We start from the raw sequence: 24,905 nt of genomic DNA on the forward strand, positions 1-24,905 counted from the left end.
CACGCTACCTAGTCACAACTCCCTAGAGAAGTGTCCATTTGTATTATTTTTCTTTCATAAAAACATCAGACGAATTTACATTACCGAATATACTTTCATAGTTGCACTTGATTCAGATTTTTCATGTTCTAAGATAATTTCATCGACCAGATTCGCTAGAAGTTCCTTGCTACCCAATGTCTCCTCTTCAATTAAATTTCATATGATATAGTCTTTCATCAACTCTTCTTTCCCTCGCAGACATTCTCCTTCAGCTCTTTCTGGCGCATAATCATCTTCTCGAACAACCCTTCCATATAAATTTGAGCCAGGAAAATTTCTATTGGTTTTTCGTTCTTGTTTGATGTAGTGCGAGGCTTCGAAGGCCTTCTCAAAGTCCAATGCACACTTAAAGTTAAGTCCAATCGCTATTGGATCTCTGCAATGACACCAAATATTGATCCCTTCTCAAAACTTAACACGCATAACATGAGCAACAACCGTTAGTAATTCATAACAGAGTATATGCACCATCTTTATGGGGACCTCGGCCTTATCAATTCGAACCCATCAAACTTAACTGTACAATGCAAGATCTTGTTTGAATGATCAGTGCCTAATCGGTTAAAAACTGCATTCACAAAAATATTGTACTTTGTGTGTGCTGTCGCGATGACCTTATCAGTAATACTTAACTCCCACACATGACAGTGGATCCATCCATCTGCACGTATCTTATTCTTCCTATCCCATCTATTACTTAAATTGAATAAACAGATGACTAACAAGTTGCAACAGATGTCACATCTGTTTAAATTGTCAAACAATTGCAGATATCTGTTACGATAGATGATCAATCTGTTGCAACATATGACATATCTATTAGAAAAATAAAATAGATATATCTATATGTTGCAATAGATTGTCAATATATTGTAAGTTATCTAACAGATGGATTATATTTTGCAACAGATTACCCATCTGTTAGATTTATTTTAAAGTAATTTTTTTTTTCAAAATACAATAAAAGATAAAATGTTGTATTTAGATCCATTTTTTTTTAATTTACATATTCAAAAAGTCACCAGTTTTATTTAATTAAGGGATGAACAGTCGTGGCTTTTGACTAACCCCTTCGAATTCAATCATATATAAATAGGTCCCTCCTTATTGTTCATTCTACTACACATACAAATATGGATGATCCATATTCGTACAAGAAGATTCATATCGAGTCCTTGCGGAAACATTAAAGGTAGTTTGATGAACTCCAGAGGGATTTGGACAACTTCAGAACAAGGCTGAGGAGGGCCCTGTTGCTGCCGGATGAAAATTATCTGGTTGACAATAATAGTAATAATAATGATAATAATAATAAAAGTAATAATAATAATTAGGTTATGTTTTTTCTTTTAGCGTATGTATTTTCCTCATTTTGTATATCGGATCTACCCAAGGGATTCAAAAATCTATGTTTGGCGGTCGACTTTGAATTTTTAATTCTTATTTAATATTTAATTATCATTTTGTTTATTCCTTATTCTCAACATGTCGATGGTTGATGGTAGGGATTGAGCATTTGTGACAACAGAGGTTAATCTGATGCGATAGATGGATCATATATTGCAACAGGTGGTTGTTAATAAAAAAAGATTATTGTTGTCATTTAGAGGGTGAAAAGACATGACTTTTTGATTATTTAATATGAAAAACGGTTCGTAAATAAATAATAAGAAAATAAATGATAAACATAATTTATAACCGTAAAAAATGGTTATTTAATTTTAATAACTGATTGTGACTTTTCACCATTTTTATTTTTAAATTTATTTTTAAAAATTATTATTTATTATATAATAAAAAAAGTCACAATATTAGATTAGCTAACTTATATGATGATTGTTAAGAAAAAGGTGAACAATCATGACTTTTTGTCTAAAACAGATTCAACAATGTTGTTGGTGTATCAAATTTTCCATCTATTGCGACTGATGTATCAGAAGAAATAAAAAATTTATTAAAACAGATGGCCAATTTGTTGCAACAGATGGTTTATATGATGCAACAGATATACAATCTGTTGCCAAAACTAAATAAAAATGGTTAGTATTTTATTAAAGAAATGGTTATTGAAAAGGTGTCTTCGATTTTTAAATTGAGAAAAAAGTTATTTAATAATAATAAGCTGAAAAGTCATGACTTGTCACAATAATAAAAAACTCATCAACTTGATTTAATTAAGTCATTTCTTTTGACAGAAAATAATAAGAAAATAAATGATAAACACAATTTATAACCGTAAAAAATGATTATTTAATTTGAATAATTGACATTAATATTAAATAGGCGCCATTTCATTTCACAGAAAACTTTTTTGTTTTAAAATCTATTTTTTAATTTATATAATAAAAAAGTCAGCAAATTTGATTTAATGATGATGATTTTTTTAAAAAAGATAGATTATATGTTGCAACAGATAGATTATCTGATGCAATAGGTTTTCTATTTGTTGCAACAGATGATATATCTGTTGTCACAGATGAGTTATCTAATGCAACAAATATAAAATCTGTTGTCACAACTCAATAAAAACGGTTCTTAGAAAGAACTAATTAATAATAATAATCTAAAAAGTCATGACTTATCGCAATATTTTTTAATTTAATTAAGTCGTAACTTTTTATAGTAATCAAAAGTGTAATTAATAAATAGAGGTGAATAGTTCGATTATATGTTGCAACAGATAGATTATCTGATGCAACCATTTTTCTATTTGTTACAACAGATGATATATCTGTTGTCACAAATGAGTTATTTGATGCAACAAATATAGAATCTGTTGTCACAACTCAATAAAAATGGTTCTTGAAAAGAACTAATTAATAATAATAATCTAAAAAGTCATGACTTATCACAATATTTCTCAATTTAACTAAGTCAAAACTTTTTACAGTAATAAAAAATGTAATTAATAAATGGAGGTGAACAGTCGTGCCTTTTTGCTACACATTCAAATTCAATCCTTTATAAATAGGTACCTCACCCAATCTTTCATTCAACTACACTCTGTTTATTTATTGCATCTTGTCTTTCATATTACACCTTCCACCACTTTCTCTTCCCTAACTCAGGTAACTTTTTTCTTGCCAATTTGTAGTATACGTTGTATTACATTCAGATATTTTTTTCTTTACTTTTGTTTTTATGTTGTTTGTCAATTCATATGTGTTCTAGATATGACTGATCCAGTATGGGACGTTGCTTTTCTGTAAGAGGCCGTGAATGAACTTTGGATGTAAGTTCGTGACCTGCAATGGGAACTGGGAGTAGTTAGAGCAAGGATGCTCTGTGAGATCCGCAGGATGCGGAGGGCCTAGCTGCTACCAGTTGAAGATTGGCCGGTTGACAATAATAATAATAATAATAATAATAATAATAATGATAATTAGATTATTTTTTCTTTTAGTCTATGTATATGTATTTTTATTTGTTTTTGTTTAAAAAAAATTATGTTTGATCAACTTTAACGTTTTAATTCATATTTAATTTTTATTTTGTCTATTATCTTCTCAACAAACATGTCGACGATTGAACATAAGGAATAATTTTGAATTTAGTAGCAATTGCAAGAGTTGAAACATATTGGTTATCTGTTGGGTTTGTGGCAGGGGCTGATTTGTGTTGTTCCAAACAAATTACTCATATGTTGTAACAGATAAGCAGTTTGATACAATAGATAAGCCTGATGTAACAGATAACTAGTCTGTTGCACGACTTTGATGTTTTAATTCATACTCCCTCTCTCTCAAATTACCCGTACCAAATTGAGATGACATATTGATTAAGAAAAATAATTAATAACATGCCTAGTTTACCATAATACCCCTGTTAAATGATGTTTACATTTTAATTTGAAGAAAATGTAATTAATGCAAAGGGTAAAACATGGAATTTTTATTGTCTCTTCTTGATTAATGAAAAAAGACAAGTAAAATGACAAATCAAATTAAAAAATTTGGGACGGATAATTTGAGACAGAGGGAGTATTTAATTTTCATTATGTCTATTATCTTCTCAATAAACATGTCAACGATTACACGTAAGGAATAATTTTGAATCCAGTAGCAATAGCAAGAGTTGAAACATATTGGTTATCTGTTGGGTTTGTGATAGAGGCTGATTTGTGTTGTTCCAAACAGATTAATCATCTGTTGCAAAAGATTAATCATATGTTGCAACAGATAAGCAGTCTGATGCAACAGATAATCAGTCTGATGCAACAGATAACTCATTTGTTGCAACAGATAAATCTTCTGTTGCAACAGATTACCCATCTGTTCGATTCATGTTACAGGCACTATAGAAGAATAAATATGAATCAAACATATGAGTTTTCTGTTGCAACAGATTACTCATCTGATGCACCAGATGAGTGATCTATTTAAATTATGGACACTTATGTTGGATTCATGATCGGGTTCTATTCATTGTTGAAAAAAACAGCAGTAACTGTGTACCCATGTGACAAATTCGAATAAAAATCATAATTTTACTTATCAAAGTCACCTATGAAGTAATGCCAAAGTTGAAAGTGATGTAGGAAACAAAATTTGACCTAAGAAATTGGTCAGATAGCAGCAATAGCAGTAACAACAACAATAACAATGGTCAACAAGAAGAAGATGAAGATGATGATAATGAAGCAGAAGATGATGAATAATGTAGCAACAACAATGAACAACAATAATCATGAAGAGAGAGAAAACAACAACGGATGAGAAGAGAGAGAAACACGCCTTTTTATCCCTCTGTTTCCTGTTATATTAACTAACATTTGAATCAAAGTATAAATTAAAAAACTTGTGAGTTATTTTCAAACTTCCCAACTTTCTTAATCCATAGTAAATTAATTGTCACCTCCACTCAATTATGACTTGTGTCACCTGCACCTCATTTTAAAACTCTTTTGTCATCTGCAGCCCAAACCCCATGTAAGATTGTCTATCTTTTTTTCTTTCTTTCTTTTTTTAAATCAAACACATAGACTTACTAATTTCTGATTAATTTAAGGAGTTAAAATTGGTGATTTGGTGATCGAGTGCAGACTTGATTTTTCTCTCACAATATCGAGAAGCGAGATAAATGTTATAATTAAAGTTTTGAAGAAAAGGATAGCGTACCCTGATATATTATTCATTTAGTAAAATTGGTAGTTTTTTACTTTAGCTTTTCTTCTCTACATTTTGTTCTTTTATTATTAAGTAGGTTCACATAAGAAAATTAAAAGACTTTTATTAGGTTCATTAATAATACGGAAAAGGCTCAAAAATACTCCTGAACTATCTGAAATAACTCAAAAATGTTTCTCGTTAGATTTTTGGCTCAAAAATATCCCTCCGTTAAATATTTGGCTCAAAAATACCCCTCCCTATAACGAAATTCGGAAAAAGATCAAAAATACCCCTGAACTATCTTAAATGGGTCAAAAATACCCCTGTGTTAAATATTTGGCTCAAAAAATCCCTCCGTTAAATATTTGGTTCAAAAATACCCCTCCCACTAACGAAATTCGGAAAAGGATAAAAAATACCCCTAAACTATCTTAAATGGGTCAAAAATACCCCTATGTTAAATATTTGGCTCAAAAATACCCTTCCCCTTAAAGAAATTAAATTATTTCAATTGAATTAAACCCTAATTTTAACTTTTTAACCTTAATACTTTAATATTTTTTACATAAACGTATTTTTTTAATTTTAAAAATAAGATAATGAAAAAAAGTATTTGAATTATAATATAAAATGGTTGAATTTGATTTGAAAAATAAACATACATTTATTCTAACAAGGTATTTTCACTTTACATCTTTTTAATCTTTAAAGAAATTAACGAAATTAATGAAATATAAATTTTCACTTACAGAAATTAACGAAATAAAAATTAAATGATGAACTTTATATAAATTAATGAAATAATCAAAATAATTTAATTTCGTTAAATACCCCTCTGTTAAATATTTGGCTCAAAAATACCCCTCCCCTTAACGAAATTAAACTATTTCGATTGAATTAAACTCTAACTTTAACTTTTTAATCCTAATACTTTAATTTTTTTACATAAAAGTATTTTTTAATTTTAAAATAAGATAATGAAAAAAGTATTTGAATTATAATATAAATTGGTTGAATTTGATTTGGAAAATAAACATACATTTATTCTAAAAAGGTATTTTCACTTTACATATTTTTAATCTATAAAGAAATTAACGAAATATAAATTTTCACTTAATGAAATTACCGAAATATAAATTAAATGATGAACTTTATATAAATTAACGAAATAATTTTAATAATTTAATTTCGTTAAATACCCCTCTATTCAATTTTTGGCTCAAAAATACCCCTCCCCTTAACGAAATTAAATTATTTCAATTGAATTAAACCCTAACTTTTAACTTTTTAACCCTAATACTTTAATTTTTTTTACATAAAACTATTTTTTTAATTTTAAAAATAAGATAATGAAAAAAGGTATTTGCATTATAATATAAATTGGTTGAATTTGATTTGGAAAATAAACATACATTTATTCTAAAAAGGTATTTTCACTTTACATCTTTTTAATCTTTAAAGAAATTAACGAAATATAAATTTTCACTTAAAGAAATTAACGAAATATAAATCAAATGATGAACTTTATATAAATTAACGAAATAATCGAAATAATTCAATTTCGTTAAGGGAGGGGTATTTTTGATATAAATATTTAACAAAGGGGTATTTTTGACCCATTTCAGATAGTTCAGGGGTATTTTTGATCCTTTTCCGAATTCCGTTAGAGGGAGGGGTATTTTTGAGCCAAATATTTAATGGAGGGGTATTTGTGAGCTAAAAATCTAATGAAGGGCATTTTTGAGCTATTTTGGATAGTTCAGGAGTATTTTTGAGTATTTTCCGTTAATAATATAAAAAAACTCCCGCATTACAAGTTGTTAAAGCCAGCCTGCTTCAGCACACTTTTATTATTGTCCTATCATACATGATGCACTTAATAAGAATTCATCAACACTTCCTCCAGATCAATAGCTGGAATCACTGATAAATCTTCCAGTAAGTGGACTCGTCATGACATTATTGTATCTTCGTCTTGAAGGAAATTTACTCGAGTCCTTCATTGCCGCCCTCTTCACCATCGCGAAGTTTTGGGGCATCATCATCAGTAGTTGATTATATTCTCTCTTTACTTCACTGATAATGTAGATTATTGAGTGTGCGTTTGTGTTCCAGTGTGGTGCCACTATAGCATTCTGCAAAGCAATAAGCAAGTATAATGAGTACAATATCCAAAAAAAAAGAATTTATTTGCACTATCAGTATATATATTTTAGATCTATGAATCAAAAAAAAAAAAAATATAACTAAAAGTACACCTAAAATATTAGGTAAGTAGTGTCATAAAAAAATCAAGAGAATCTCAATTTACCCCATTGTATGCTTTTGTAAATTTAATCACCATATTTCCATCCTTAAGTCTCCTTGTTTATAGCAATATGGATGGTATGTTAGGCAGCTAGCTAGGAGAATATTGTTTGTTATAGATCAACCTTTACTAAAACCTGACTGATTTCTAAGATAACTTAAAGAAAATTTAATTAGTGAGCGCTGAGTTGCTCGGATTCTCCAAAAATATTGTCCCATTTTATCAGATCCTTCAAATTGTTCTACTTTTGAAGAATTCTGAACACATCCGATGACATTTTTGAAGAATTCGTTAGTTTCATGATCAATATAATCAGCCTCCTAGTTCTACCTTTTGGTTTTCCATTCCCAATTAAACTAATTAATTAGTTAATTCAAAATGGATCGAGTCATTTCAAATAATTGAAACGAAAAGAATAATAAATTAGCAGATATACATCCCTAATTTCAAACTTATAATAAATCCAGTACTAAAATTCTTAAATATTTAAATTGAATTTATGTATATAGTCCTCAAACAGGACACATGCATTTACAACCTACCTCCTTCTGCATGCTCTGCATCAAAACAAAAATCCATGCATGCAAACACCAATCCCGTCATTTCCTTCTGCAAACATTTGCCACATAGCAAATTACTAACTTATTATTATTAGCTAGGTGTCAAGAACTTTCGTATATTAATGCATGTCCATGCAAGAAAAATCAGAACAAATGTCTCACTACAACATTTTATTTGTCGACTTCCAAATCAACCTCGCTCCTTCTACAAATACCAAACCCCAATTTCACTTTTCTCTTCACTACTCGAAAATGGAAATAATAAAAAAACGCTCTCTTCTCTCTCTTGCCATGTGTTTTTTTCTTTTGTTTAGTTGTTGCTTCTCCCATATAGAGCAACAACAAAGCTTCTCATGGGAGAAGCTTCAACAACAACAGCAACACCGGCCCGGCCGAGCCAAAACTGACTGCCGGATCCAGAGCCTTAATGCTCGGGAACCGACACTTAGGTTTGACTCAGAGGCTGGGACCACCGAGTTCTGGGAACGGAACTCGGAGGAATTTGAATGCGCTGGAGTTGCTGTTGTTAGAAATAATATTCAACCTCAAGGGTTACTATTGCCTCATTATAATAATGCTCCTCAACTACTATACATTGTTCAAGGTTTGCATTTTCCTTTTTTTTTTTTTCAATTCTCTTGCTAAGAACTTCTATTACAATTTTAAAATTGACGGTAAAGAGTGCTTATCACCTGAATAAAACAAATCTCTTTTGTCTTGCTTTTTACCTTTATATATCTATATGATTCTTTTACTGAGTTTCTATTAGAAATAATTTTTTTTCTACATATCTAGATGATCTTTTAATTCTTGATGCATTCCCCCAACAAATGAAAAGAAATGAGTCAGTCATTATTCTTAATTAATTTATTTTATGCTGAATTACTTTTATCTTAATTTTTGTGTGTGTGTGTGGAATGAAGGAAGGGGGTTGCTCGGATTAGTAATACCAGGATGTGCTGAAACATTTGAAACACCACAAAGAGAGAGAAGCATGAGAGGAGAAGAAAGTAGAGAAGCAGAAAGTCATGGCGGTGATCGCCATCAGAAAGTCAGGCAATTTCAACAGGGTGATGTACTAGCATTGCCTGCTGGTTTCACACTTTGGTTGTATAACAATGGCCAAGAAAACCTTGTTACTGTTGCCTTGCTTGACACTGCCAATCCAATCAATCAGCTCGACCTTGAATTCAGGGTAAGAGATACTCAAATTTTGTTACTATACGTGTATGTTGTGAAAAAGATATTTATAATGTCATAACGTTTGTGTGACTATAAGGTTTCTAAGTTTGTGGTGTTGAACATATTATGTCACTAGTTAATGGTTTCCAAATGGATAATGTACCAATTTTTTTTTAAAGGGGGTAATAATCAATTATGAATAGTTAGAAAATTATTTGGAATAAGGGAGCATAGTCGATATTTTATAAAAATGATAAATGAAGCATTGTTGTAATTATGATATATAGTAGAGCATCGACGATCATATATAGAGTATTTCGGATGTGCAAAGGGGTTATACGATTTCATGACCTATTGACAAAGTATTGGGCCGAGCTGAATTTGAACTAACTTAAACATATTATTCACGAATTTACCCTCCTTGCCCATTAAATAATGCTTATATAGTCTAAAATTGATAATCGTAGTAAGAGAATTAACTGAATGCATATGATATGAAAGTTTACATACCATATGCATTCGAAAGAGAATTACTCGAACTTTTACTTTAGGAAGAATAAACATATATACGTACATGTTAGCACTTATATTAAATTTGTATTCGCGATTTTTCTATAATTTTTTTCCGTTAATTTGTGGCGTTAACAATATAGTTTGAATATTTTACAGCATTTCTTCCTAGCAGGAAATCCACATCCCAAAGGACTAAGTGGAAGTAGGTACGAAGAAGAAATCGAAAGTCTAAAAGAACAGGAATCAGACAACTTTGTCCATGGATATGATCCAAATCTCCTCGCGGAGGTTTTCAATGTGGATCGGGAGTTTGTCACGAGGTTAGAGGGCCGAGAAGATCAAAGGGGCCAAATAGTTCGGGCCGAGAGGTTCGATGTTTTGAGCCCGGAATTCGAACAAGAAGAAGAACAAGAGCAACCCTATAGGCCCGGAAGAGAAGGATCACGGCCCAATGGGCTCGATCAAACTATTTGCACCATGTGGCTGAGAGAGAATTTGGGCCGCCCGTCCCGTGCTGACGAGTACAATCCACGTGGAGGACTCGTCAGCACTCTTAATAGCAACAAGCTGCCAATCCTCAATTGGCTACAACTTAGTGCTGAAAGAGGAGTCCTTTACCAAGCAAGTCAAATTTTAATCCATATTATTTAACTAAACTATGAAAATTGCTTTATCTGTTTCAATTAGTTGTCTGATTTTGACTTGACATGAAATTTAAGAAAGTATTTTGTCACTCGAAATTTAAGAAAGTATTTTGTCACCAAGAGTGACGACTATTCACAAATTTGGAACAAATTATTTACTAGCTCGTCATAAAGATGTGGGCTGTTATGCTCAAAGGCGGAGCTAATATTTTAGTTTTCTGGGTTGTAAATTTTAAGATGACTATCTACAAGTGTTAATAACTGGATTCTAAATTTAATTATTTTGTGCATGTTTAATGTAATTTCTTCACTACAGCTATACTGTTGGAGCAAAAGTTATCCGATTTATCGAATTGACTTCTATCTTTCGCCTTTATTTACCTAATGGAGTAGCAGAATAAGCGACTCAGATTTTTGACCTATTTATATCATGTCATTTCTGGCAAGGAATATAATATGCCTAGTTATTGACTTGAGTGTTGTATTACATTTGAGTTGAGTTTTGCAGAATGCAGTGATGGCACCATACTGGAACACTAATGCCCACAGCATCATCTACATCATCCGAGGTAATGGTCGGTTTCAGGTGGTCGGGGACACTGGGAACTCTGTCTTCGATGGCGAGGTCAGGCAGGGACAAATGATCATCGTGCCACAAAACTTTGCGATAGTGAAAAAGGCAGGAGACCAAGGACTCGAATACATTGCCTTCAAGACCAATGATCAAGCCATGACAAGCCCATTAGCCGGGCGCTTATCGGTTATTCGGGCCATGCCAGAAGAAGTGCTGATGAACTCATATCAAATTTCCAGGCAAGATGGAAGGAGATTGAAGTATAATAGGGAGGAAGCAACTGTTTTTGCAGGAAGAATGTCAACATGATATTCAACTAGGCCAATGGAGTATGCTTTGAATGCTGTTGAGGCTTTCTTAAAAGTCTAATTAAGTTTTTGTTCTTTGCAATAATAATGTAAAGTTTATGAGAGAATAAATAAGTTTTTGATGAAATTATGATAATAAATGAGTTGAGTGGTGTATGCGCTCGCACTCTTTTGTTTTTTTGTATTATCTGATTCATTCTCTCCACATTTTCTTAGTTTGACATCCACTTTAAAACCATCTTTTGCTAAGTACTAGAAAGCAAATTAATATTCTCTATATACTAGTTAAGATTTTCAATTCCATCTAGTCATATTAAGTACTACAAAAGAAGTTTGTTGACCATGTGAATTTGACGGAATTAAAGAATTTAGTAATTTTAAAAGTGGTGCATAAATGCATGTATAAAAATCCACAAAAATTATTGCTTCCTTTATTTTAGGCTGGGGAAAGGACAGAAACGGCACTTCAAATTAAAGTATTTTTACGAAAATGGTCTTGAAATTTAAATTTTACTTTCTAGCTATTTCAATTTGTTGGTCTGTTCTATGTTGTTTCTATACACCTTCTATGCAATTTACATATCTTATACATATAAATATTCCATACGAAAATTATACAGTTTTGATACACAATTTATATAATAATTGTATTTTTTTTTTACACATTTTATAAAACAATTATATAATTTTTATACACTTTCTATATATTTTTTTATATATATTTTATACATATACATATTTGATAGATATATCTTATATAGATACATATTCTATATAATAATTATATCGTTTTTATATAATTATATTTAATTATTATTTCTAGATAATAAAAAAAGCAGAATATTTTTCCAATTAAAAAATTTATAGCAAAAAAAAAAACAAAAATGTTTTTAAAAGGGCCGAATGACCCAAGTTGAAAATTGTATCAATATTGTATATGGACTGTATCAATATTGTATATGGACTGTATCTGAACTACGTGGGCTAAAATGACCCAAATTAGGAAATGACTATAAAGTAGAAATAGTGTCCCCGACTGTTCACTTTTTGGAAAGATATCAAACTTGGGCTATTTATTTTAAAAAGTGTTATAGGTGTCATTTTCCCTAATATATAATCATGCCTTTTAATTTGACATCAGTAGGTATCTACGCCTTTTATTTTTGACATGCATGAGTAGACACTTAAACTTATATAAATTTAAATAAGTAGGTACAAGCGTCCTTCATGGCATCTGTGTGACATCTACATGGCAATCTCACGTGAATTGTTATGTAGGATGCATCTATTTACTTGTTCAACTTTATACAAATTTAAGTATCTACTTGTGCACAACCAAAATTAGAAGACATAAATGTCAGAGGTAAAATTAAAGGACACATTCTTGTATTGTACCTTTGTTTTAATTTGTATGTCTGAATTTAATCGAGTTGAAACAAGAAAAGAAGATTTTTTAATCATGCATATAGTCTTAAACTAAAAACACGTAGAATGTATCAAATATTCTATAATATTGTGGTCACATGTTACGTGAAAAGTTGTAACTAAAGAAATATAAAAAAAGTAGGCAATAAATCTTGACAAACCACTTAGACGAAAAGAGTACTAAAGTACTATAATAGATACACATCCATAATTCCAAAATTATAATAAATTCAAAGCTAAAAATCTAACTATTTAAAATGAATTTACGTATTTAGTCCTCAAAAAGGACACATGCATTTACAGCACATCTCCTTCTGTGTGCTCTACATCAAAACAAAAACCCATGCAAACACAAACACAAATCCCACCACTTTCTTCAGCAAATATTTGCCACATTTCAGCTTACTAACTTATTAGGTGTCGAGAACTTTTTGTAAATTAATGCATATCCATGCAGAAAAAATCAAAACATATGTCTCACCACAACATTTTACGTGTCGAATCCAAATTAACCCCGCTACTTCTACAAATACCAAATCCCAATTACACTTTTCTCTTCACACCATCACCTTATAATATATCACCGCTCGAAAATGGAAATAGTAAAAAAACGCTCTCTTCTCTCTCTTCTCATGTGTTTTTTTCTTTTGTTTAGTTGTTGCTTCTCCCAAATAGAGCAACAACAAAGCTTCTTGTGGGAGAAGCTTCAACAACAGCAGCAACACCGGCCCGCCCGAGCCAAAACTGACTGTCAGATCCAAAGCCTTAATGCTCGGGAACCGACACGTAAGTTTGACTCGGAGGCTGGGACCACCGAGTTCTGGGAACGGGACTCGGAGGAATTTGAATGCGCCGGAGTTGCTGCTGTTAGAAATAATATTCAACCTCAAGGGTTACTATTGCCTCATTATAATAATGCTCCTCAACTAATCTACATTGTCCAAGGTTTGCATCTTACCCTTTTTTTTTTTTTTTTAATTCTCCTGCTAAGAACGTCTATTTTGTATTTGCTCGATTTGAACTCACAATTTTAAAACTGAAGATGAAGAGTGCTTATCACGTGAACAAATCTCTATTATGTTGCGTTTTACCTTTATCTATCTATATGATTAGTCTTTTAATGAGTTTCTATCAGAATTAAGTTTTCTACTTGAATGATGTTGAGATAAGGTCTATACATATATTTTATTCTCATCAGATCCTATTTGTCAGATTATACTGAATATGTTACTTTTTTTTTTGTTGTTGGTATACTCCTCCAAAAGATGATCTTTTAATTATTCATTCTACTCCTCCAAAAAATGAAAAGAAATGAGTCAATCATTATTCTTAATTAATTTATTTTATGTTGAATTACTTCTAAGTGATTTCTAGGTATTTCAGCAATTTAAATTAATAATTTATAAATGTATATAAGAATTCTGTACTCCCTCCCCCCTTTCATTTTATTTTTAGAAACCATTAGGTGTCAACTCTCATAGTCATCAGTGGAAGAGGACGTCGCTTAATTTGACTGCTCAAGTTGTCCTTATTTTTATTTAATGTGTTTCAGTGTGACTGTGCGTAGCGCCCCATTAATTAATTAATTTTTGTGTGTGTGGAATGAAGGAAGGGGATTGCTGGGAGTAGTAATACCAGGATGTGCTGAAACATTTGAAGCACCACAAAGTGAGAGAAGGACGAGAGGAGAACAAAGCAGAGAAGCAGAAAGTCATGGCGGTGATCGCCATCAGAAAATCAGGCAATTCCGACAAGGTGATGTATTAGCATTGCCTGCTGGTTTCACACTTTGGTTGTATAACAATGGCCAAGAAAACCTTGTTACTGTTGCGCTGCTTGACATTGCCAATCCAATCAATCAGCTAGACCTTGAATTCAGGGTAAGAAATACTCAAATTTTGCTATTATACGAGTATATATTGTAAAAAATATTCTCTGGCAATAAGGTTTCTAAGTTTGTGGTGTTAAAACATGTTATATGTCACTAATTAATAGTTTTCAAATGTAAAATGTACCAAATTTTTTGAAAGGGGGGTAATAATCAATGAGTAGTGTTAAATTATTTGGGAAACATAGTCGACTATATATAGAGTATTTTTGAAGACAAAGTATTGGGTCGACCTGAATTTGAATTTTGAACCAACTTAAACATATTATTCAGGAATTTACACTGCTTGCCCATTAAATAATGCTCATATAGTCTAAAAATAGTACTCCTAGTAAGAGGATTCACCAAATGCATATGGTATATGCATTCAAAAGATAATTACTCAAAGTTTTACTTAGGGAAGAATAAACATATATACGTACATATATATTAGCACTTTTATATTAAATTTGTACTTATTATCACGAATTTTCTATAATTTTTTTCCGTTACTTTGTGGCGTTAACAATATAGTTTGAATATTTTACAGCATTTCTTCCTAGCTGGAAATCCACATCCCAAAGGACTAAGTGGAAGTAGGTACGAAGAAGAAATCAAGAGTCGAAGCGAACAACATCTTCAATCGGGCAACTTTTTCGATGGATATGATCCAGATGTCATCGCGAAGGTTTTCAATGTGGATCGGGAGTTGGTCACGAGGCTAGAAGGCCGCGAAGATCAAAGGGGCCAAATTATTCGGGCCGAGAGGTTCGATGTTTTCAGCCCGGAATTCGAACGAGAAGAACAAGAGCAACCCTACAGGCCCGGAAGAGAAAGACCACGGCCCAATGGGCTTGAGCAAACTATTTGCACCATGAGGCTTAGAGAGAATTTGGGCAGCCCGTCCCGTGCTGATGTGTACAATCCACGTGGAGGACGCGTCAGCACCCTCAATAGCAACAAGCTGCCAATCCTCAATTGGCTACAACTTAGTGCTGAGAGAGGAGTCCTTTACCAGGCAAGTCAAATTTAATCTAAGTTAAATAATTTATACCTATTTGATAATTTTTTACGACAATTATACTGTTTGAGCAAAAGTTATCAAATTTAGCTGAACTTGTATCTAGGCCTCTATCTTCGCCTTACTTGCGGTAACAGGGTAGCTGAATAAGCGAGTCAGATTTTGACCTATATATATTGTGTAATTTTCTGAGGAATGTGCCTAGCTAACTTGAGTATTGTATTACATTTGCTTTTTGCAGAATGCAGTGATGGCACCATACTGGAACACTAATGCCCACAGCATCATCTACATCATTCGAGGTAATGGTCGGTTTCAGGTGGTCGGGGACGCTGGGAACTCTGTCTTCGATGGCGAGGTCAAGGAGGGACAAATAATCATCGTGCCACAAAACTTCGCGATAGTGAAAAAGGCAGGAGACCAAGGACTCGAGTACATTGCCTTCAAGACCAATGATCAAGCCATGACAAACCCGTTAGCTGGGCGATTATCGGCTATTCGGGCCATGCCAGAGGAAGTGTTGATGAACTCCTATCAAATTTCCAGGCAAGATGCAAGGAGGTTGAAGTATAATAGGGAGGAAGCAACTGTTTTTGCTGGAAGAAGGTCAACAGGACATTCAACTAGGGCAATGGAGTATGCTTTAAATGCTGTTGAGGCATTCTTAAAAGTCTAATTAAGTTTGTGTTTTGCAATAATAATGTAATGTTTATAAGAGAATAAATGAGTTTTTGATGAAGTTTATGAGAATAAATGAGTTGAGTGGTGCATGCACTCTCTAATAAGTTCGATGTTTGTTTTGAATTGATACGAATTTTCAAGTCTTTTAATTTTTTGTGTTGCCTAGTTCATTTTTTCCACATTTTCTTAGCTTAATATTCTCTATATGCTAGTTAAGATTTTCAATTCCATTTAGTCAAATTAAGTACAAAAGAAATTTGTTGACCATTTGAATTTGAGGGCCAAGTTATGTAATGCAAATTCTTCATGGCGAAGTAAGGTATAGAGTTAATGTTTGATCACCCCTCGATAAACTACTTGAATTATCGGTTAAAATACCTAAACTTCAACCACATGAAACTTTAAATGTTTGTATCAATTTATAACACGATACGTTTAAAGTTATTTCAAAATAAATAATCTTGCAAAAATATTTTAAAATTAGGTATAAATTAAATAAAGTCTTAAAGTATTCCAGGGAGTGGATTGTAAATTGGAATGGTGGGTCCAGTGAGCCTCGACCTCATATGATCATTGAACTGTAAAGTCAGGTTAGAGTGCACATTCTCATCTTTACAAGTAGGAATTGAACATGTCACATCTTGTACACAAATTTACTAAGATAAGATGTGGACACATAAAAAAATATCAATTAGCTTAAATAATGTAATACCCAACCATGAAATTTACTTGTTTAATTTTCATGATCAATGTATGATTAGAGAGAGTATTTGAGTGAATATATTATGTAATTTAGTGGTGTTTGCAAGTTGTTTGATGGTCTAATAAGGAGTTGGAAAGCATAATGTTCGATAAGGGAATAAACTTATTGTAAAGGGGCTTTATAATGTACACTGAGGATCGAAATATAATTTGTTTCTTCATAGAATTCAATTTCCATCAGATGAAGGAAAATATACCCCGTTGGCAGTATGCCAGTATCTTATCTCATTTTCTTAAAAATAATATTCATGTTATGATTCGGACGGATTAAGCAAATCACAAGTAAAATAATAAACAAGAACAACATACAAGATTTACGTGGAAATCCTAGCGGGAAAAATCACGGGCAGAGGCAGAGGAGGTTTCACTATAATGGAGAAAGAGTACAATGTGGAGAACGCTGAATTTTCTGAATGATGAAAATAGACCCACTAAATTGCACTTATATAATACATGCGTACAAATATATCCTAGGCCCAAAAACATAAAGGTCCATACCACAAACATGGGTCGCACCGCGAAACTAACAGGGCCGGATCAACAAAATTTGGGTCACAACTCTAACAATCTCCACCTTGACATGAATTCTAGTTCAAAACTCAAATCCATTCCAAGACAAACTCTCTACCTCTTCCACAAAAGCCCATAAGGACACATCTCAACAGCTAATACTAACCAAGTCCAAGCAATGTTCAAACTTGACACTTGGTAGTGTCTTAGTCATCATATCAGCAGGATTAGTCATCATATCAACAGGATTATCATGAGTACTAATCTTGCTCACCACAATATCACCACGAGCAATAATTTCACGCATAAAATGATATCGAACATCAATGTACTTTGTCCTCTCATGAAACATCTAATCTTTCATAAGGAAGATAGTACTCTGACTATCGCAAAAGACTATAGTAATCTGTAAGTCTTTGCTAAGTTCACCAAACAGACCCTTCAACCAAATAGCTTCTTTGAAAGCCTATGTAATAGCTATGTACTCTGCCTCAGTAGTTGACAAAGCAATTGTAGTCTGTAAAATGGCTTTTCAACTAATAGTACAACCACCAATGGTAAAAACATAGTCTGTAAGGGACCTCCTTTATCATGATCTCCTACAAAATCAGAATCAACATACCCGATTACTCCATCTCTATTTCGCCCAAACTACAAACAAATATCATCAGATCCATGCAAGTATCTGAAAATCTACTGAACTACTTTTCAATGTTCTTTGCCAAGATTTTCCATGTATCTGCTAACTGCACTTACGCCATAAGATAAATCTGGTCGGGAACACACTATCGCATAAATAAGAGACCCAACGGTGCTAGAGTATGGAACTCGAGATATATAGTCATATTCATCATCTATTTTTGGAGATAAAGTGGTCGAGAGTTTGAAGTGAGCTGTCAATGGAGTACTTATAGGTTTGGCATTTTGCATATTGAACCTGTGAAACACTTTCTCAATATACCTTTTCTGACTCAAGTATAACTTATACTTCTCTCTATCCCACATAATTTCCATGCCAAGGATCTGCTTTGCTGCTCCTAGATCCTTCATCTCAAACTCCTTATTGAGTTGGTCTTTGACTTTTATTATCTCTCTCATATCCTTTGTTGTAATCAACATATCATCAACATACAAGAGAAGATACACGAATAAACCATCACTTACCTCCTTGGAGTAGACACAACTATCATAGCTACTCCTCTGAAACATATAATCATGAGAGGTCATAAAAGAGTCAAACCTCTTATAACAACTTTAAGCCATAAAGAGACTTTTTCAGCAAACATACATAATCCTCCTTTCTTGAGACTATAAAGCCCTTTGGTTGCTGCATATAGATATCCTCCTCAAATTCTCCATGTAAGAATGCAGTTTTGATATCAAACTGCTCAAGTTTAAGATCATGCATGTCCACAATACCAAGCAAGGATCGAATCGAACTATGCCTTATAACTGGAGAAAACACATTTGTGAAGTCAACACTTGGAACCTGACTGTAACCTTTAGCAACTAGTCTTGCTTTGTACCTAGCATCTTCAACTCCCGATGTTTCTTCTTTCTTTTTGAATAACCACTCTCAACAGATAATTTTCTTATTTTTAGGCAATCTCACCGAATCTCATGTGTCATTCTTATGAAGTGATTTCATTTCCTCTTGCATAGCAATCATCCATCGACCAGAATTATCATAACTAACTGCCTCTGAGTAAGAGGAAGGTTCTTCATCGGAATCAATACCTTCTGCTACATTCAATGTATAAGCAACCAAATCAGCTTCAGCATACTTCTGAAGAGGTCTAATATCTCTTCTAGGCCTGTCTTTAGCAATAGAATATTGTGGCGTCATTGGTGGTGAAGGAGAAATAGTACCACTCTGTATCTTCGGGCTAGACTAAGAAGTAGACACTGGTGTAGACTCTGCTCCAATCTACAATTCAACATAAGTGCTTGAATTTTGCTGATTTATGTCACTAAGCTCATCTGAAGGTGAAGCACTAGATTCGGAGGGAGCCCGAAACATGGCAGTTTCATCAAACACAACATCCTTGCTAATTATAACCTTTCTGCTTTTTGGACACCAAAGTTTATAACCTTTAACACCAAGCCTATAATCCATAAATAAGCATCTGACAGATTTAGGCTCCAACTTTTCATTATCAACATGATCATACGCAGGACATCCAAATATCCTCAAATCAGAATAACTAGCAGAAGTATCAGACCATACCTCTTGTGGAGTCTTTTTATCAATCGCGACTAAGGAAGAACGGTTAATAAAAAAACAAGTTGTGAAAACAGCTTCAGCCCAAAAAGACTTGGGTAAACCAACATTAGAGAGCATACAACGCACCTTCTCCATTATAGTCCTATTCATTCGTTCAGTCACACCATTCTGCTGCAGAGTATGACGAACTGTCAAGTGTCTTACAATTCCTTCTGATTTGAAGTAGGAAATTCATTATAACAGATCTCTAAACCATTATTGGTCCAAAGGCGTTTTACATGCTTCCCTGTCTGTTTTTCAATCATCGTCTTTCACTCCTTGAAAGTAGGCAACACATTATTCTTTTGCTTCAAAAAGAACGCCCAAACTTTTCTGAAGTAGTCATCAATAATAGTCAACAAGTAATTAGCGTCTCCTCTAGAAGGTACTCTAGCAGGACCCCAGAGATCAGAATGAATGTAATCAAGTGTGCCCTTAGTTGATTGGATGTCTTTAGTAAATCTGACTCTCTTTTGCTTCTCGAAAATGTAGTGCTCACAGAACTCTCATTTGGTAATACTCTACCAATCAAGAAGTCCTCTCCTGCTTAGTTCAGCCATCCCGTTCACTCATATGCCCAGGCGCATATACCAAAGTTTAGCAATATCACTTTCTAATAGAGAGAAGGTAGAAATAACTGTATCACTTGTAACAGTAGAGCCTTGCAAGACATACAAATTTGCAGACTTTCTCTATCCCTTCATCACAACAAGAGAACTTTTAGTAACCTTCAGGACTCTACCTTCACCAGTGTACCTATATTCGTTTGAATCAAGAGTACTCAAGAAAATAAGATTTCTCTTCAGGTCTGGGACATACTGCACATCACTAAGTGTCCTCATAACCCCATCAAACATCTTAATTCTGATTGTTCCAATACTAGTTGTCTTGCAAGGTGTGTTATTTCCAATCAAAACAACACCTTTAGAGACTGTTTCATATGTTGCAAACCAATTTCGATTGCGACACATATGAAACGTGCAAGCTGAATCAAGAATCCAATCCTTACTGTTTTTGGAGTTACCATAAAAAACAACTAAGAGTTCTCCATCACTACCACCATTTTCAACAAAACTAGCTTCACCGAACTTCTCTAGTTAATTTTTCTTCAATTTTGGAGCTTCTTTTTTCTCTCTATTCTGTAACTTCCTACACTCGAATTTGATGTGACCCTTTTTCTTGCAGTAATTACAGGTTTCATTTCTGTTTCTGGATTTTGATATGTTTCTATCTTCACCCTAGAGTTCCTCTCACGATTCCTTCCTCGAACAATAAGACCATCTCCTTGATTCTCCGATCCATTCGCAAGATGCTTCATCTTCTCCTTAGAGAACAACGCATCATAGACTTCATCTATGGTCAGGGTATTACGTCTATATAAAATCGTATCCCTGAAGGTCATGTATGATACAGGCAGCGAACACAATAAAATCAACCCTAGATCTTTCTCATCGTACTTAATCTCCAGAGTCTCTAAATCAGAGACAATTTTCTTAAATACAGATAGGTGATCCTCCAAGGATGCACCCTCAGACATGTGATGAGAATAAATTCATTGTTTGAGATGTAACTTACTTTTTAGGCTCTTCGTCATACACAACGATTTCAATTTTAGCCACAACACAGTGGCAGTAATCTCCTTCAAAACATCCTATTGAATCTAATTGGATAAATAAAGGTGGATCTGAGATAGAGCCTTTCGATCCGTACGTTGTTTGTCCTCGTCCATCTATGATGAGGGCATCTTATCAAACCCTAATAGATCATCGTCCAAATCCATATGCACGAGTACAACCCGCATCTTAACCTGCCATAACGAAAATCTGGTGTTGCGATCCAATAGCGGAATATCATACTTCATGGTTGCCATCCCCGAGAAAACAATCAAACAGTCTCTGATACCAGTTTGTTATGATTCAGACGGATTAAGCAAACCACAAGTAAAATAATAAACAAGAACAACACACAAGATTTACGTAGAAACCCTTGCGGGAAAAAGCATGGGGAGAGGCGGGGGAGGTTTCACTGTAATGGAGAAAGAGTACAATGTGGAGAAGGATGAATTTTCTGAATGATGAAAATAGACCCACTAATTGCACTTATATAATAAGTGCATAAAAATAAGTCTCAAGCCCGAAAACACAAAGGTCCATATCACAAACATGAGTCGCACCGCGAAACTTTTTGAGCCGGATCAACAAAATTCGGATCACAACTCTAACAATTCAGAGATTATTTTAAATAAATATTTGTTAATCAAATTGATCCAATTATTTTAACTTTAAACTTGAAATATAAATTTTGAAGTTAGAAAAATAAGCTTTAAGAATTTTCCAAGTCTTTCCAAAATTTCTCTCATGAAACCTCTATTCTCTAGTCATGTTCAAATATAACTTTTACTTAGGAATACTATTTTCACCTTAATTTCAATTACTAACATTTTTGTTAATTTCCAATATTAAAGACGCAATTCATGTTCAAACGTCTCCTTGTTATTTTTTTTCTTTTTTAAGGGTTTTTTTCTTTGATGTTCGATAGTCACACTAAAATTTTGATTAATTCAAATTCTCGTTGCATAAAGCCCATAATTTAAAAAAAATACTTTCTAACAAGATTTCTTTTATATTTATAATTCGAATCCAAAACTTCTAATTAATTGGAAAAGTCCTATCCTTTTCGCCCCAACTTGGTATCAACAATCAATGTGCACCTTTCTTAGTGAAAGAGGCATTTTGTGGGGGCAAAAATGCCCTACTCTATTGACCTGCCACCAAAGAAATCCACTACAACCTCCTAATCAATTTACACTTCTTTTTCTCTTTTTCTTAATTTCTTTTAATTTTTCTCAATAAATTAAGCACAAAACTTAAGACTCAAGATTTCAAAACCGAAAAGTTAGACATACCTAAACATAAAATTTTCAAAGAGAACATCTTTTGCTTTCTTTATATTTAGGTTTCCAATCTATAGTCTTTGATCCCTTTCTTAGAAAAAAACCAAAAAAGGTGATAAAAGAAATCATGTGAAGAAAAGAATGTGACATGACCAAAAGGTTCAAGGAACCATCCAGCCTAACATTTCAATACATCTGTACACACACACACAACTACAAAATAAATTCCAAATCTTCAACTATTTTTTCTCTCAATCCTCTTCATATCAAAGAAACAAATCCCACCATTTAATTTCCACTCAAAATCCCAAATTGAATGTCAAATTTCAACTTAGGAAAAAAACTTATTCTACCAACTAAAAAAGCATGGAAGAATTTCACCAACAAATTACAATCAAGATTACACAAACTCAAGCTTTCAAAAGCTATCAAAATTTCCAAAAACCTTTGCATTAGAGCTTACAACTATATTTTCCCTATTATTACTCAAAAATTCTACTCGTTGATCAATCGTTCTTCATCATCACCACCACGTACACGTCGCACTTTTTACCATAATTACTACCAATACAAGCAATGTCATAAAAAATATACTTCGCCTATATACGTGGACCAGCTCTTTCCTAAACCTACAGTTGAACCAGCATGGCAAAACCATAACTCTAGTAAGATACCCGCGCCTCAAACTGAAGAATTTGTTGGTTCGAGCAGTGGAAGCAAATTGGATCAAGAAGAGAAAGAGATTATTATGAGGTGTATTGAGCAAAATAGTGCATTGAAAAAGGGTAAGGTAATTGAGAGTGGTAGTAATTATTGTTATAGAACATGTGATAATAATATTACTAATATTGATGAATGGAGAACTCCTTCAACGCCGCATATAAATGGAGTGGATAGAAGAGCTGAAGAATTTATATCTAAGTTTCGTGAAGATATGGAGCTTGAAAGACAACAATCCATTATTGATTTTCAAGAAATGTTGGCTAGAGGTGCTTAAATAGAAAAAAGAAATTATTATTTTTGGTCACTATTGTTGTTGATTTTTTTTCAAAAGTTTAAGTACAGGTTTTGATTTTCTGATTTAATTCCTTATTTCCCTATTTTTGAAGGGGGAGAAAGTGAATTGAATTGATTTTCTATTTGATTTGGTTTGAAAGAGTATCTATTAAAGTGGATATGAAACTTAGGTTGTGTGGGAATGTTTTTTATGTTTTATTTTTAATTTCAAGAATTGTATTTAGTAAACATTGATTAAGAATTGTATTTAGTAACATTGATTATTTTTCTTGGTTGTTATGAATAAATGATTATGATAAAACTTGTACTGGTTTTCTTTCATAGATTCAAACGTGTTACAAGGTTTTAAGATGAGAGATTTTAGATCATTTGCTTCTGGCTATGATAGTCTATATATTCTTAAGATGGAATCTATAGAATGAATGAAATGAACATCTATTTCCATTTAATCTTATCACGAATGAAATGACCATCTATTTCGATTTGCTTCGTACGCTCATGAAGGATAGGATTTTGTGTGATTTGCATGGCAGCCTTGCTATCGCTGTGGATGCATATTGGTTGCTGAATTACAACACTTGACTCCTTAAACAAACCCGATAGTCAATCTCTGCCACTGCTGCAGTCATGCTTCTATATTCAGCCTCGGCTGAACTTCTAGATATTGTAGCTTGTTTTTTAGACTTCCATGAAACCAAAGAGTCACCGAATTGGATTACAAAAGCTGCTACCGATTTTCTAGTATTAGAGCAGGCTGTCCAGTCTTAGCCACACGAACATGTAAGTGCTTGAGCAGGGTGTGGCTGTAACAAAATACCTTGGCCAGGAGCAGACTTCAGATATCTCACACTCCTTTAGCTGTTGCATGAATTGGCTTAGAGTTTGTACTGCATAGCCAATATCTGGTCTAGTAATTGTCACATATACGACAGCTTACCAATGAGCCTTTGGTGAGCAGTAACATCTGTAAATATTTCATCACCTATACTGCCTACTGCAACATCATATTCATGAGTAATCAACTTCTGGTTTACTTCAACGGGTGTAGTGGCTGGTTTGGCACCTCCAAAGCCCATCTCGGATATGAGTTCCTAGATGTACTTTCTTTAGTTCAGTAGAACACCCTTTTAGGACCTGAGTATTTCAATTCCCAGAAAATATTCCTAAATCTTTTATGGCCTTGGATTGATCACTCAAGCACCTACTGCTCTCAGTAATAAGCAAATC

At 33.1% G+C, this 24,905-nt stretch overlaps 3 protein-coding genes across 3 annotated transcripts; all 3 read left to right on the forward strand.

Annotated features, from left to right (window-relative positions):
* The first annotated feature begins 8,201 nt into the window (after positions 1–8,201).
* On the forward strand, positions 8,202–11,393 carry LOC107864183 (cocosin 1). The gene is made up of 4 exons (XM_016710473.2): positions 8,202–8,622; positions 8,942–9,213; positions 9,870–10,334; positions 10,866–11,393. The coding sequence occupies exons 1-4, from the start codon at positions 8,271–8,273 to the stop codon at positions 11,238–11,240; spliced, it is 1,464 nt and encodes a 487-aa protein (XP_016565959.1). The 5' UTR covers positions 8,202–8,270; the 3' UTR covers positions 11,241–11,393.
* A 1,810-nt stretch (positions 11,394–13,203) lies between these two features.
* LOC107864182 (11S globulin seed storage protein Ana o 2.0101) lies at positions 13,204–16,320 on the forward strand. The gene is made up of 4 exons (XM_016710472.2): positions 13,204–13,609; positions 14,273–14,544; positions 15,082–15,549; positions 15,794–16,320. Exons 1-4 carry the CDS (start codon positions 13,258–13,260, stop codon positions 16,226–16,228), a joined length of 1,527 nt encoding a protein of 508 aa, XP_016565958.1. The 5' UTR covers positions 13,204–13,257; the 3' UTR covers positions 16,229–16,320.
* Positions 16,321–22,977: 6,657 nt separating this feature from the next.
* Positions 22,978–23,658, forward strand: LOC124896577. Its single transcript, XM_047408151.1, has one exon. It carries the CDS (start codon positions 22,978–22,980, stop codon positions 23,656–23,658), a length of 681 nt encoding a protein of 226 aa, XP_047264107.1.
* The last annotated feature ends 1,247 nt before the right edge of the window (positions 23,659–24,905 follow it).

Source organism: Capsicum annuum, chromosome 3, assembly GCF_002878395.1.
Source record: "Capsicum annuum cultivar UCD-10X-F1 chromosome 3, UCD10Xv1.1, whole genome shotgun sequence".
NCBI classification, from domain to species: Eukaryota; Viridiplantae; Streptophyta; class Magnoliopsida; order Solanales; family Solanaceae; genus Capsicum; species Capsicum annuum.

Bases quoted from the DNA above. Each gene is read 5' to 3' on its own strand.
- LOC107864183 (XM_016710473.2), top strand. From the start codon at position 8,271: ATGGAAATAATAAAAAAACGCTCTCTTCTCTCTCTTGCCATGTGTTTT. The intron at 8,623-8,941 runs GTTTGCATTTTC...TGTGGAATGAAG, and splicing joins ACTACTATACATTGTTCAAG to GAAGGGGGTTGCTCGGATTA. The intron at 9,214-9,869 runs GTAAGAGATACT...AATATTTTACAG, and splicing joins AGCTCGACCTTGAATTCAGG to CATTTCTTCCTAGCAGGAAA.
- LOC107864182 (XM_016710472.2), top strand. From the start codon at position 13,258: ATGGAAATAGTAAAAAAACGCTCTCTTCTCTCTCTTCTCATGTGTTTT. The intron at 14,545-15,081 runs GTAAGAAATACT...AATATTTTACAG, and splicing joins AGCTAGACCTTGAATTCAGG to CATTTCTTCCTAGCTGGAAA. The intron at 15,550-15,793 runs GCAAGTCAAATT...TGCTTTTTGCAG, and splicing joins AGAGAGGAGTCCTTTACCAG to AATGCAGTGATGGCACCATA.
- LOC124896577 (XM_047408151.1), top strand. From the start codon at position 22,978: ATGTCAAATTTCAACTTAGGAAAAAAACTTATTCTACCAACTAAAAAA.